At 43.7% G+C, this 15,416-nt stretch overlaps 2 protein-coding genes across 2 annotated transcripts in view; one reads left to right on the forward strand and one right to left on the reverse strand.

The window, feature by feature from the left end:
• Positions 1-14,200, forward strand: part of aldh1l2 (aldehyde dehydrogenase 1 family, member L2) — a 31,987-nt gene extending 17,787 nt beyond the window's left edge. The window contains exons 11-23 of the mRNA XM_080754574.1: positions 909-1,028; positions 1,682-1,809; positions 2,665-2,815; positions 5,643-5,713; positions 5,829-5,934; positions 6,980-7,067; positions 7,991-8,084; positions 8,531-8,630; positions 8,732-8,830; positions 9,955-10,120; positions 10,944-11,049; positions 11,467-11,666; positions 13,001-14,200. Coding sequence (XP_080610700.1) covers positions 909-1,028; positions 1,682-1,809; positions 2,665-2,815; positions 5,643-5,713; positions 5,829-5,934; positions 6,980-7,067; positions 7,991-8,084; positions 8,531-8,630; positions 8,732-8,830; positions 9,955-10,120; positions 10,944-11,049; positions 11,467-11,666; positions 13,001-13,056 — 1,485 coding nt within the window. The 3' untranslated portion in view covers positions 13,057-14,200. The remainder of the gene's footprint in view (positions 1-908; positions 1,029-1,681; positions 1,810-2,664; positions 2,816-5,642; positions 5,714-5,828; positions 5,935-6,979; positions 7,068-7,990; positions 8,085-8,530; positions 8,631-8,731; positions 8,831-9,954; positions 10,121-10,943; positions 11,050-11,466; positions 11,667-13,000) is intronic.
• A 769-nt stretch (positions 14,201-14,969) lies between these two features.
• LOC308308894 (mitochondrial import receptor subunit TOM20 homolog) lies at positions 14,970-15,410 on the reverse strand (the record flags this gene model as incomplete). Its single annotated transcript, XM_080754350.1, has 1 exon — positions 14,970-15,410. The coding sequence occupies one exon, from the start codon at positions 15,408-15,410 to the stop codon at positions 14,970-14,972; it is 441 nt and encodes a 146-aa protein (XP_080610476.1).
• Positions 15,411-15,416: the final 6 nt, after the last annotated feature.

Consider the following 15,416-nt stretch of genomic DNA (forward strand, 5'->3'; position numbering starts at 1 on the left):
CATGATGTTTTCAAACGTTTTCTTAAATTATACACCCATAACAAGAATAGGCCGCTCAAATGACTTTGTCTGAGCTATTGTGTTTCTGTTATGTTTCCAATGGGACTACAATTCAGTGCAGCACTGGCTACTTCCGATACTCGCCGTTCGGGAGCTGCTGTTCCAGACTCTATATAGCATTCGGAGATTGTGGAATAGTTGTCTGGCCACGCAAGACTAGTTTCACATTGACTGGATAGATCATTCAAGATTCAAGATTATTTTATTTGGTCCCAAGGGAAATTTGTCTTGGACATGCAGGCTGCTACATAACATACGACAAGACAAACAGAAAGAGAGAAAATTAAAAAGAATAGTGCAAAACACACAGTGCTGACATACAGTTAAAGTGCATACATACATTACATTACACTACATTATAGAGCCAACACACCCTACTAACGGCCTTAGTTTAACAGAGTAACGGATATGGGAATAAATAAGTATTTGTATCTATTCAGATGTCTTTTCTTGTTTTTCACTGGGACTCTGTAACGTCTGCCAGAGGGTAGCAGTTCATATTCTGAATACAGGACATGAGAGGGGTCTGCAATTATTTTCTTAGCTTTCTTAACTACAGTTTCCTCAAAGATTATGTGCCAGATTTGAACGTACTGGTGTCGTGCTCAGAAAACAGCCTATCTACATGCCCCAAACTATTAGTAACTGCTATTTCCAGTGCGCGACACAGCATGCTACAATGTATATCAAGCCCGTACCAGTCAATATCTAATATAAAGCTTTTTCCCCCACACTACGCCTATTCTTTCCAAAATGTTCTTAAATTGGTTGAGAAACGGTGTAAGAGAAGCTCTGACAGTGCTTTTCGCTATGTGTGATTGGTCGGTACCATGTGGTTTGATCCCCAGACAACAAAAGAAGTTAACAACATGACAGTGAGGATGCCATACCAGAGCTTTATCAACGGCAAATTCGAGGACTCCGAGAACGGAAAGACCTACAACACCATCAACCCCTCTGACGGCTCTGTGAGTGCCATGGACCATAAAAGGGCATGAACGCTGATGGGTAGATTGTCAGACACGTCATGGGGTTGCTCGTCAACTCCTGGTGTAAATGTGCTGACAGGGTTTCGCACCAAATTCTGGGCCCTGGGTACAAGGATTCACTGACATTTTGTGCTTTAACTATTGAAAAATAGCAGATGTACAAGCTCACCACGCGGCACCGAGTGCCGCACTGTGAGCTTGTAGATCTGCTATTTTTGAAAAATCGTGAAAATGTGTGCAAGTCTTTGAACATTTCAAATCCTTCTAAGGTTTTTTTGAAAAAAACTATGTTTCTATGTCAGTGGTGCTTCAAAATGATATGTATTTGGCCACGGACCCCCATCCACCATATTTAGTTCCAAGAACCAACCAGTTCCAAATTTGAGTTGCAGATGCATATATGCATATATATTTTGCACACATTTTCACGACTTTTTGAAAATAGCAGATCTACAAGCTCGCAGCGCGGCACTCGGTGCCGCGCTGTGAGCTTGCAGATCTGCTATTTTTCAATAGCTAAAATATAAAATAATTTCAGGCCCCTCTACCTTGGACCCTAGTAACTCAGTCCCACTTTCCCCCCCTTGTGACGCCCCTGTGTGCTGATAGTTACCGGGATGTTCCTCTCTCAGGTGATAACTAAGGTGGCGTTTTGCACAGTGGGAGACGTGGACCGGGCCGTGGCCGCTGCCAAAGAAGCTTTTGATAACGGCCCCTGGGGTAGGATGAACCCCAGAGACAGAGGAAGTCTGCTTTTCAAGTAAGCACTGTGCCTCTAGAGCACCCCCTGGTGGTTCCCTGGAGCTCAACATGAACTGAAGTTGTACAATCAAAAATGATCTGAACTGTGTATCAACACCACCAACACATTGGATGCCCACGATGAATGCAAGGGTTAATTTGCTGGTGCCCATGGCAACCCGCCATTTTGCCTACCTTCGAGGTCCTGGCGGAAAAAGTAATCAGAGTATGTCAGAGCATGTCCTGTTTATTTCGTCAGGACCGGTTATTAACACATGGGATGCCATCAAAGGGTTAATGGAACTCACCGGGGCGCGTGTGCGCGCGATGTGCGTGCGGGACTCGGCCTGTGTGACGGGCACACGTAGGATCGTTAATGTTCCAACGGCGATAAACATCTCAAGCGCTTTGTTTGGTCGCCACTTTACAATGAGCGTGGACGGGGGCATTCTGCAGCCCTGTCTTCGCTGGCCTGCTGTGCGCGTCGCACAAGCCAGTGACGCGCGCACCCTATAGGGCCGCAAAGCGTTATGGGTAATGTAGTGTTTTTGCTAATCTGGCGATAAAATTGTAATATTGATTAGTATTTATTGGTAGAAACGCCAGGAATGCCAATTTTTGCTTTGCTTGCATGTCTATTAGCGAGACAGCGGTAGTACAGTACAGGTGCTACAGTACAATATAGTTTACTGTATGACGCGTCGATGGGCACACGTAGACATCAAAGAGACTGACACGTTGACACCTCGTGGGCATCCGATGAGCTAAGAGTAGTTAACAGTCTTCCCATCCCACCTAAAGATCATCGCCTTCTCCCTCTTGTCGCTTTCTCCTTTTCTCCTTCCTTCAACCTTCCTCTGCTGTCACCCTCCAGACTGGCTGACCTGATGGAGGAGCACCAGGAGGAGTTGGCCACCATCGAGTCCATTGACTCTGGTGCCGTGTACACCCTGGCCCTCAAGACCCACGTAGGCATGTCCATCCAGACCTTCCGCTACTTCGCCGGCTGGTGTGACAAGATCCAGGTAACGTCGAAGGAGTTTCACCCGATCTGCCGCACATGACTTTAGTTTACTTGGTAGTTGGTGGGACAGTGCACGTTAATGAACATTTGATACATGTAGGCCCCTACAAGAAATGAACATGTCATGTAAACATGCTGGATTTAGCTACATGCTAATTTCCATCCCTAGTCCCACATATAAAAACATCACAACAACATGACAAAAACAGAAGAAAAAGTGAGCTTTTTTTTCTCCTTGTATGGGCCGTTCTCAGCTGTAGTGATATCTGTCTCTGCGTACTTTCTATGATGTTAGTCTCGTGTGACGTTAGTCTTGTGCTCTCACGGAAGTCTCTTTCTCATATGGACACTCGTGACGTCAGTTATTTCCATACATGGAGTTCGGGACACTCATGCCTTGATGTTGCTAGGTTTTCAATGTAACGGGTCCCGGGACCCGAGGTTTTTGATTGATTGAAGAATTTATTAGAAGTTTGCAATAGAAAAAAGTACAGTTTCATGACAGTACAAATCACTGGTACAAGGTCAACTAAAAGGAGATCCTAGAAAGCCGAGGCTTATTTCCACAGGAACCACACTTTAAGTATCTCATATAACATTGAAAGACAGACGGATAGAACATAGTACTTTATCTAGGATAATATCAGTTTCAAAAGCATAACATCAAATACAAAAGGCAGAATACAAAGAAAAGGGGGGGGGGAGCATGGGGGCTTAGTCTATTTACAAGTCACGGGTAGCTGCTGTCTGAAGGTGACTTTTCATACCAATTTTGAAGGAGGCTAGGGATTTGCTCTCCTTTAGGGCTTGTGGAAGGGCGTTCCACATGTTGATGGTATAGCAGGAGAACGAGTTAGCGCCTTGTTTAGTGTTAAATCTACGCTGATGATGATTAGTGGAGCTGCCTCTGGTGTTATGATCGTGAACATCCTTGACCTTTAAGAAGTAGTTTGTCAGGTACATGGGAATCTTGGAGGTGTAGTGTATCTTGTACACCAGGCCCATTGCAAGATGCTGTACTCTGTCAGCTACTTTGAGCCACCCCACGCTTTCGTGGTGATGCTCGGTAAGGTGGGTCAGAGGAGGGAGACCAAGCACAACCCTAATTAGTTTGTTTTGGGCTGTTTGGAGCTTTAGCTTTAAGGCAGCTGGGGCGTCGCGATACCAGACAAGGACTCCGTAAACAATGAGGGGCCCAATAAGAGCACCTCCTAGTGTCTTTCGGGATTTAATATTGATCAGTGGGGCAACTCTTTGCAAGAAGCGAATTCGTTGGTTGACTTTATTGATTACCTTGGTGGTCATTTTTTCACTGGATAGGTTAGCCTCCAGGATGCAACCCAGGTAGCAGATGTGTTTTTTTCTTTCTATCACAGTGTCACCTACTTTAATTGTGAAGTTCTCAACTAGGCTAAGTTTCTGACTAGATCCAAAGAGGATACATTCAGTTTTGCCTAGGTGAATTGAGAGTCTGTTGTCATTAAGCCAGGTGCAGATCTTGTTAAGTTCTTGGTCTTGGTCTTTCGGATGGGTCCCAGGGACATTTTATGAGTCCCACAGAGTCATAATAAAATGTGTCATTTTTGACAAAGTGCAGTGTTTAACTCGTGTTTCATCTTATATGGTAATAATTGCACTAGTTTCAGCACTCAAAATGGTTACAGTCAGGTCTGTGCACATCACGGCAGACGGCACAGAGGAGTCACGTTCAGCTTCGTGAATGGACCGTGGTTACACTCAAATAAGTGCCCTGATAGAATTTGGTCGCGCATGCGCAAAATGGCAGCGCCCGTGTTTTTTTTATTTTTTCCTTTCGTTTCTATCGTGTTTCTAAGACGATTTCTGCTTGGATTTTATTGTTTATAACTTAGGATAAAGTAGCATACAGCCATGAACAATGGTGGAGTCCATGGATTTTTTAAATGTTTCTTTTTACTGCGAATTATTTTTAACTGGAATCTGTTGGCAATTTAGCAACTGCGTCCCATGGACCCAGCAACGTTGACATGAACGCGTCCTTTCACAATAAAGTGCGTCACTGATGCGTGATTATGGATCCCACTGGGAAAGATGGATAACCACGCCCCGGACTCATTTTTGAAGCTTGTGATTGGCTGAACCGGACGTAGGGAGCGCTCCGTTGTAGTCACTTGGACCGCGCGAGGTGCACCAAAGCCCAATTATCATGGCGTTTATCGTGCGCTTGCCCAGGCCTTACGGCCTGGGCATAAATATAACGATTGCATTCACCACGGCTTCGTAACTCGCGCGGCGCTCCGTCGGCCGCGCGGCCCTGGCCCGCTCTTCGCGGGCACTCGCGCCTGCGGCGCTCGGGCGCGAAGAGCAGGACCAAGGTCCGCTGGCCTTCGCGCCGCTTGCAATGTCGTGGACAATAACTGAAAACGAGCGCTCTATGCCGTTTCCATCCATCTTTCCCAGTGGGATCCATAATCACGCGTCACTGATGCATAATGCAGGCCACCCAGTTGTTTTAGTTGTGTTTTTAAGGGTATACAGGGTGGGGCTTTCCCTTGGAGTCATTGGGAGGCTATTATCGTAGGCTTCTGCTTCCCTTGAGGGAGAGGACACTCTGTCTAAAAGTGGTCTGCCTACGAAAGACCTCACAGTCCCCAGCATATGCTTTTCCAAAAGCTGTTGTTTATGGTAATGTAATGTATCGTGCCTTTACGCCTCATCATGTGTCGTGCGTCAAGCTTGATTTTTACTTGGTTGAGAGACACTGGCACTCAGCAAAAATAGCAGATCTACAAGTGCGATGTGAGAAACCCTGGTGCGACCAAGTAAACCATGTCTTCTGGGTCCCACAGGGCAAGACGATACCCATCAACCAAGCCAGGCCCAACCGCAATCTGACCTTCACCAAGAAAGAACCCCTTGGGTAAGTGTTGTGTTCCTCACGGCTCCCTCAGTCATTCCTTTTGAAAACCGTTTTTTCTTTGGACAATGTTAAACTGTGATGCTGATGCACCTGTGGTGTGGTCATTCCGTGGCAGCGTGTGTGCTATAATCATCCCATGGAACTACCCACTCATGATGCTGGCGTGGAAGAGCGCTGCCTGCCTCGCGGCTGGAAACACACTCGTCCTGAAACCTGCGCAAGTAAGTGTGCACGTGACACATACGCACACATGTTCAGAGGGGTGCATCGATACGCTGCTTATATGTACTCGTACTCGTAAAAAAAACACTCGTGTGAACTGAGCGGTGGAGGCTGCGTGCGTGCGTGCATGCGTGTTTGTGTGTGTGTGTGTGTGTGTGTGTGTGTGTGTGTGTGTGTGTGAATGTGAGTCTGAACAACAGCGCCCCTCCCTTAACATGTGTGGTCAGAAAAGGTACTGCAGGCTACATACAGACACGGATGGACGGACGCATACATACCCACACACACGGCCACGTATAGGAGACGGTGTGACCACCTCTCAAAAATGCCCCGATATTCCAACCGAATAAAGTTGCACTCAATGACACACTAAACCAGGGGTCTTCAACGTTTTCAGGCCGAGGACCCCTTAGTTGAGATAGAGATGAACAGGGGCCCCCACAAACCTTTCGTAGATTCCATATAGTTTCATCGTTTGACAGCACAATCATCAGTGTATTTTGGATTCATGTCAATTTGTGTTTTCAGATATTTAACCACTTGTGCCGTCATTACCTAATGCATTTGACCTTTCACTGTGTACTTAGTTGCTTTTTTCCCCCTCTACACCAAAGCTCTTTGCCGAAAATAGCCGATTAGATCTGGTATTTTGTGGCTAAAGTTCTCTGAATATGGACGCTAGGGTTCAAGTGGTTAATATAAAAAAGGGAGGAAAAAGGTTTCTATCACACAAAGATTTGGAGGACCCCCTGTAGTAACTCTGAGGACCCCCTAGGGTTCCCGGACCCCCTGTTGAAGACCCATGCACTAAACATTTGCAAGTAGTCTACATATCACTGTAGTGACACAGCCTACAGATGGCGTTGTTTACTGTTGCAAATTAATATATGGTAATGGTGTTGTGTAACCCTGCATCTAACATCACATACAGTACGTTGCGTACGTTTGTTTGTTTGTTTATGTTTGTTTGTTTTCTCCTACCAATTCTGCCATTCCCTATCTATTGAACAGATGCTATCTAAAAGTCATATGTGGTTTTAATAGGTCACTCCACTGACTGCCCTGAAGTTTGCTGAGCTGACAGTGAAAGCTGGCATTCCTAAAGGAGTGATCAACATTTTGCCAGGATCAGGTAATAAACAGAGATAAAAAGGGATGAAGTGAACCTTAAAGAGTAGTTATTGTTCCTGCATTATTGAGGGTTCAAGCCTGGAGGGCTGAAACCCTATTATTTTTGTGATTCACTTTTTTGGACACTGCTCCTACAGATTTTGCCCTAAAATCACACAAAGTGGTACACAGTATCTCTTAAGTTATGCCATCAACATGGAACTGTCCCATGTCCCATATTCCCTCCTGATTGGCTACCATTGCCTTCTGAAGTTTGTGTATTCGACCTGATGGTCTCCCGATTATGGAGTCTTACTGGTAACATTAAAAGTAATGGTTTTGCTAATTCCTATGAGATGGTAAATGGTAGACATGAAATGTTCAGTTCTCACGGCTCACGCTACATTGCTGACATCTCCTAAACTGTAGGTCCGATTGCTAACAAATTCTATGTAGATTATTATTGGACCAAGCTCACCAACACTGGGAGCTTCGCATTTCATTTTCAATATATTTACCAATGAACTTCAAACGGGTGTGACTTCGCACATAAATAGCCCACTGTAAACTTAAGTGAACAAACATTTGTCCAATAGTTTGTCCAATTCAGGATATGTTCCATAGCAATGTAGGACCATGTGTGTCAATTCAAAGGGGCTGACATCAGGTTCTAAACTTGTGCATGGGCCTGACACAAATATGTGGCTGTAAATCAATGAGGGAGGGGCTTTTGCTGAAAAAGGGTTCAACCCAGCACGGATTTGGCCGTAAATCAATGAAGGTCATAAAACCTGTTAGTTTTCTTTAATACAGGTGTCAGAAGCTGTCAAAAGTTTGCTTGGTCCCCTGAATCGCTGCTTTGTGGCTACTGTATAATAGTTTAAATTTTTTTTCTCGCTCTTCTCTCTCTTCCTCCTGTACAATCACCCCTCCGTTGTCTGAAAGGCGGCATGGTGGGACAGCGTTTATCAGAACACCCCGATGTCCGCAAGCTTGGCTTCACTGGCTCTACTCCAATTGGCAAACAGATCATGAAGAGGTACAGTATCATTGGTCACCGGAGGTGCAGGGCTGTCACGATTATGAGATTTTACATGACGATTAATTGTCACTCAAATAATTGCGATTAATGACTTCATTGTGTTTCTGTCGTTGACAATTACGTTCCTGTTTGGCTTGTAGGCTTTGAAGTTGCACATGGCAGATATGACACATAACCTAAATATACAAATAAATTACTTGCATATTTGACAACTTTATACTTGAAAAAGAACATTGATAGTGGAAATAGCAGATCTACAAGCTCACAATGCGTGTGAGCTTGTAGATCTGCTATTTCCAAAAAATGTTACTTAAAAAAACACATCTGAACATTTTTCAACATGGAAACGATTATGACGATTATGTCAAATAATTGCGATTAGACGATTATGTAATCATTGTGACAGCCCTGATGCTCACGCAGTTTCGTTTCCTGTTTGGCAGCTGTGCTCTCAGTAACCTGAAAAAGGTTTCTCTGGAGCTGGGAGGGAAGTCTCCTCTCATCATCTTCAGCGACTGTGATATGGACAAGGCTATTCGCATGGTGAGGAAAAAGAGAGGTGGACGGACATGCATAGAGAGAGCGAGAGATAAAGGGGTGTTCCTTCTTATTTAACCCTTCCCAATCTCTCTCTCTCTGAACAGGGCATGAGTTCTGTATTCTTCAACAAAGGTGAGAACTGCATTGCGGCCGGGCGTCTGTTTGTGGAGGAGTCCATACACGATGAGTACATCGCGCGAGTGGTGAGATGAATCACTGTTTCTTATACACACATTAACCATTTGAAGTTTGAACCCTAGCATACCTATTCTGGGGGAACATTCATTGTGAGCTTAATGGATCAGTGAAGATATTTAGTGTAGTCAATGGGAATGTGGTCAACTAAGTATAGATTAGGGCCCATGGAAATACAGTATAGGGTTTTAGTGCAGCCACAATAGAGTGGTTCAGGGATGATGTGTTTTTCTAGGTGGAGGAGGAAGCTGGCATCTTCCTATTGTAGTTCCATTGACAAAAGAATCCTACGACATCAAGATAATCTTCACAACTGAACACCACTTTTATGATTTTTGTAAATGCAGTCACCTGAAGTAAAAAGTTAATATGGAGCTGTATACAAACTACACCACGGTCGGTGGCTTGTGTGTTCGGCCTGATGACGTGCATGTGTCCATGATGACCTCTGTAGTCTCATTTGGCCGGTTGTTGGCAAGTGGCTACCGCTGTTGTAAAATTTTAAAATCTTCCAAATTCATTAGTGGTGTATATGATAATATTTTTGTGGTAGAACAAAACATGAAAATCTCTTAACCCATTTAGACCTGAGGCCAATTCTAAAAATGCCTTCTAAATCCTGACTTAAGTTTTCTTAAGTCAGGATTAAATTAAGTTTTTTGTTTGTTTTAGTTTTGTTTTCTGGAATTTTCTTGTGATGAATGCTGACAATAAAACAATAAGTTGGAAAAGAAATTGTCTTAAGAATGTCCTAGGAATTGTCTTAGGAATGCGACAAATACCATGGCGTGAATAATCAATAGAATAAAGGTCATTTTGGGGTTGAACTACTCCTTCAAACAAAAAGCTTAACCCTTTAAATGGGTCCCAGAAGACCCAGAGAACAACGGCCGATCGTTTTTTTTTGATAATTATCATTTATATCAAAAGTACGGGAAAGTACGGCGGCTGCGCCGTGGCTACCTCAGCATTAAAAGGAACTACGGGAAAGGACGACCGGGCTAGGAAAGTGTTAATACTGTAGAATCTACTTCTACCCAATTATCTTTCTCCTCTTCTGGGAAGCACAGTGGCCCAGTCTCTTCAACCTACACTTCTAAACATGTCATTGCTCCATGTGTTCTCTCTTAAGGTGGAGGAAATTAAGAAGATGAAAATTGGAGACCCACTGGACCGCTCGACAGACCACGGCCCCCAGAACCACAAGGCCCACATGGACAAGCTGGTGGAGTACTGTGAGATTGGTGTGAAGGAAGGAGCCACGCTGGTTTATGGGGGCAAACAGGTGGACAGGCCAGGTACTGTAACCACAGATCCTGTGTAGTCCAGTGGTTCTCAACCTTTTCAGGCCACGACCCCCAAAATAATCATATTTTAACTGGGGACCCCCCCACCCTGACAAGCATTAAGAGTTGAGGCATTACATTTTGTATAACACGGTTCCATTGTGAAAATGGCAGATCTACATGCTCACAACGCCTCGCATCGCGAGGCGTTGTGAGCATGTAGATTGGCTATTTTCACTATTTCTGCCTTTAATATTTAACAATTTGGCCAATGTTTAATTTGTCATTTTAGAGGTATTACAAAGTTCTTAAATTAATGTGCATTTACCATCTATACACTTAAACTTTGTGTTGGTTTGTTTACTGTTGAGAAAACAATGTTGCACATTAAGTTAATCATCTGGGGGACCCCCCCCAAATAATGGGGTCCCGACCCACAGGTTGAGAACCACTGGTGTAGTCAACCACAATGGACACTTCTAACCACTTAACCATTATGAACCCTAGCATAACTATTGTATACGACTGCAGGAGATTTACTGTAACTTAAATAAGTCGCTGAGAGGTGCGATGAGACGGGCCTGGCTATTGTCTGACAACAAAAGGAAGATTTGCTGGATCCAAACAATGCGTGTCACATTTTTCTTTTTACAAAGTAGGGTTTAAGTCTATATACTAAGCCAATCTACTTGTAGATCAGCTATTTTCACTATTTTGGAAATGTTTTGCCCAAAACAGGGACAGCAGGTTGAAAGTGATTAACGCCATTTGAAGTTTGTTAGTCTGAGTAATTCCTAATATTTAGGGAATAATTACCATTATAATCCCTGGCCAGGTTTCTTCATGGAGCCCACAGTATTCACCGATGTGGAGGATCACATGTTCATCGCCAAAGAGGAGTCCTTCGGTCCTGTAATGGTGGTGTCCAAGTTCAAAGAAGGGTATGGGATTTTAGTCGACTAAATGTATTTTGGGTGGGCCTTGCCCTTGACGGGCCTCCTAATGCCTGATTTATATTTAGCTGTGTGACGAAAAGCTCACAACGTTGTGAGCTTGTAGATCAGCTATGTGTGGAGTGACACCAGCATGCAGCCAAGCATAAAATGACTCTTAGTTCTACTGGATATCTTCTCCACTAGTCCCACATTTAGTCTAGTTTTTTTATTTGTTGACAAAATTGTCAATATACTTAGTCTTAGTTTTAGTCACCATAGCTTAGTTTTTTTACGACGTTTTTATTTAGTGTTCGTCAGTGAAAAATGGTCGTCGACAAACATTTTTCATCGTAGTTTTAGTCGTGGAAATTGGCACTGCCCGTTAACCCCATCCTGTCTTCCCCTCCCTCATCTAACCTGCAGTGATGTAGACGGTGTGCTGCAGAGAGCCAACGATACAGAGTTTGGCCTGGCATCCGGTGTGTTTACCCGCGACATCAACAAGGCCATGTATGTGAGTGAGCGTCTGGACGCTGGAACAGTGTTTGTCAACACGTACAACAAGACGGACGTGGCTTCACCTTTCGGCGGCTTCAAACAATCCGGCTTTGGAAAAGACCTTGGTATGTGTTATTATGTGTTATTGGCCTGTGATGTACTGCAGTATACTATCATGTTAACTATAATACTGTATCATTGAGAATTTGCCATTTGTGCATCATGTCTCATCTTTCTCCTCTATCTCTGCCCTTGTTTAACTGTCTCTACTCCTATCTAAAATAACATGAAATGCAAAAAGCATGTAACAAACAGGTGGTTCTGAATAATGTAGTTTTAGCATCACACAGTTCATAAACGCTCAGATGATATGCAGGAAATTAATACACACAAGCCTCAATATTAATATATAACTAGTCCTGTGCCCAGGGGAGGGTATGCACACTCACAGTATATGAGGGATTGAATGTAGGAGTCTCTGAAGTAGTGTTGGAGAACCCAGACCGTTCACCATTGATGTCCAGTTGTGCAATACCCGTTGTATCATCAGCCTGTAGTGTAGACAGACAGCCATGGTGGCAACACTGTTTATTATCAGTGATGTCAGCAGGCTCATCTCCAAATTTGGGCATTGTTTCAGCATGTGGCTGTTACCATGGTGGTGATACTGTTTAGTATCAGTGATGTCAGCATGGTCATATCCAAATGTGGGCATTGTTTCAGCAAGCAGATGTTACCATGGTGTTGACACTGTTTAGTATCAGTGATGTCAGCAGGCTCATCTCCAAATGTGGGCATTGTTTCAGCATGTGGCTGTTACCATGGTGGTGATACTGTTTAGTATCAGTGATGTCAGCATGATCATTGATCATCTCCAAATTTGGGCATTGTTCCAGCAAGCAGCTGTTACCATGGAGGATGTCAGCATGCTGATCTCCAAATGTGGGCATTGTTTCAGCATGCGGCTGTTACCATGGTGGTGATACTGTTTAGTATCAGTGATGTCAGCATGATCATTGATCATCTCCAAATTTGGGCATTGTTCCAGCAAGCAGCTGTTACCAGGGAGGATGTCAGCATGCTGATCTCCAAATGTGGGCATTGTTTCAGCATGCGGCTGTTACCATGGTGGCGACACTGTTTAGTATCAGTGATATCAGCATGCAGACAGACGGTCGGATGGCGGATGGACGGCCAGACATTCGCTAAATTAATAATTCGATATTCTGGATAATACAGTATATTGTATATAGATAGACTGATAGACCTTTATTGATCCCATGAGAGAAATGTAGTCACCATGGTCTATTGTCTCTAGACCACTGAGGGTTTTATATTTTTCATCCAACTGTCATTCCTCCTTAAATGCTTTGGTATTGGCCACAGACTAAACAGAATAAGCTTTTGGACTGTTGTTATCGTTTCACCAACATTTTGTTTTCCTGTATTTCATCTACAGGAGAGGATGCTCTTATGGAATATCTCAGGACCAAAGCAGTGACCGTGGAGTACTGATGAAAGCCCTCATTGTGAACTTTGTACCCAAGATGAGTTTCTTTTAAGGGACTTGTCTGCCTTGATCAGAAATGCAGCTTCAAGTTCAGCTTTGCTTTCATCCTGTGTGAGACGTAGAGGAAGAGGCTCTTGTGTGTCTCTGCTGCAGCCTGGACAACGTGCCTACCATTTGATTGAAAGAAGTCTTAACCACGTTAACCCTGCCATCCCTATTTTGGGCATTTCATCATAGGCCAACATTTAAAACATTCAGAAGTTTTTTCTCTTTTTTTTTATGTCACCTACAGACACAATGTCTTGTGTCAAAAGTAGCAGATCCCCAAGCTCGCAACGCATCAACACATTGTTTGTCGATCTTCTATATTCAAAGTGAAACTGCCAAAGGCAAAGTATAAAATGGGGCTCAGGTGGTTAATAAGGGAAATGACTAACACCACTCACTACTTTTGGACCTGTAAAAGATTCATCTATATTTTGCTTTGTGAAGACTGGGGTTTTGATTTATGTTTTGGACCTGAAAAATGGAAGATCTTTTCATTTGTTCAAGACTTTATACATACTGTATGTCAATACTATCTCAGTTAAACTGAGATAATAAAAAGAAATGCTGGCTGTTAGTCGCCACGTTAGCCATTTTAAATGTTTTAGTTGCAAAGCAGTTTTTATGAGCCATTTTATCAGGTGCCTCTATACTTTTTTTCTTATTTTTTTTCTTACACACAATCACTCACTGTCTGGCTCTTAATCTCACATCTCTGGGTCATGTTTTAACTTAAAATATTCCCATCTCCCTAAATTCTAGTTTTTGTAAATATTTTTTAACAAAAGAAGAAAAATAAATAAATATTTGCTATATTTTGTCATGTGAAGAACACTGTAACATTACATTGTTATTGTTAAAAGATACAGCCTGATTCTAGGTCTGATGATGTTTCCACATTTAAGGAATATACAAAACACTATGACATGACTTCTGAAATTACTTTTCTACAGTAGGCTATTTATCCTACAGACTGAACACGAGCAGTAAGGGTTAAGGAACGCAGTGTTTTCGTTGTATGTGCAATTCTGAGACATCTGCCAGTGGGGAAGTTAAAAGGGAAGGAAACTGTATATTTTCCTCACTGTCAATAACCAGCCACAATTGTTATACAATGGTGAATAAAAATCAGTCAAATTGCACAGTTTGTTTTTGTCACCATCATAATTATGTAAATTCAATTACACATCTCAGCAGGCCCAGTGACCTGAAAGAAGGATAGGAACTAACTTTAGTATTAGTTCACTGGCTGCAGTGGATGATCTCAACCACTTCAGTGTTATTTATTTTTTTTTCTTATAATTTTTATCCCACGATTTTGCAACCCATTTTCTCACCCAGTGCCAACTACCTAACCTGTAGTCCTGGTTTCCGCTCTCCCTCTGCCGCGCCAGGGGAATTGGGGAGCACTTGGCTGGCTAGGGGAGGTAGTATAGAAACCAGGACTACTGCATGTTTTTGTGAGGGCATCTACCCTAGGAGACACGGGGAGAACTAACTCCACACAGAAAGGCCTTATCGCCAACCCCACCAAGGGTGTGGGCGCTGATTACGCGGAGGGAAGAACACGCCCACAGCGTGCCCCGGCGGGAATCGAACCCAGGACCTTTTAGCTGTGAGGCGAAGCGCTAACCACTGCGACACCGTGCCACCTTTCAGTGTTATTTTTGATAATTATCGGCACGGTCTACCTATGAGGGCGGATTCTGCCAATGCATTTCAATGGGAATGGAGCGGTTTGCTGCCATTTGCGGACTCAATTCTTTTTATTTATTTTATTCCTTAGTCTTAGAGTCCCCACCCCAATAAAGTTGTTTTTATGTATTTGTTGTTTTCTCAAGCTCCCATGTAAAGAGTCATTGGGCGACCCTTTTCAGTCGATGGCATCTTCCGCCACGGACTGGGCACTCGCCATTCTTCGGTTGACACTGGACAGTTTGATAAGCAGCATCTGGTACACCCCGGGTGGCAGAGTCAGCTGGAGGACCTGCATGAGTTGCTGGGGCTGGCCGCACACTGCCGCGGCACGGGTGAGGTGGTCCACACCCTTCTCGATGTCTCCCAGTGAAAGTTCCTTGTCTGCCAACTCGAGCTCTTCGAATAAGAACTTCTGAATGGCCTCTGTGTCTTTTAGGTCGGGCAGCGTTGACAGGCCATTCTTCTCTTTGGTCAGGTTCTGCTTCCTCCTGCGTTCACGCAGCTTCTTCTTGAAGTTCGGATCACTCCGTCGTTTTCTGTCAAAGTAAATGCAGTACGTGATGAAGGCAGCCCCACACATGCCAGCAACAATGGTGATTGCTTTATTAACCATCATGTAATG

This window comes from Nannobrachium achirus, assembly GCF_963921795.1.
Source record: "Nannobrachium achirus genome assembly, chromosome: 23".
NCBI classification, from domain to species: domain Eukaryota; kingdom Metazoa; phylum Chordata; class Actinopteri; order Myctophiformes; family Myctophidae; genus Nannobrachium; species Nannobrachium achirus.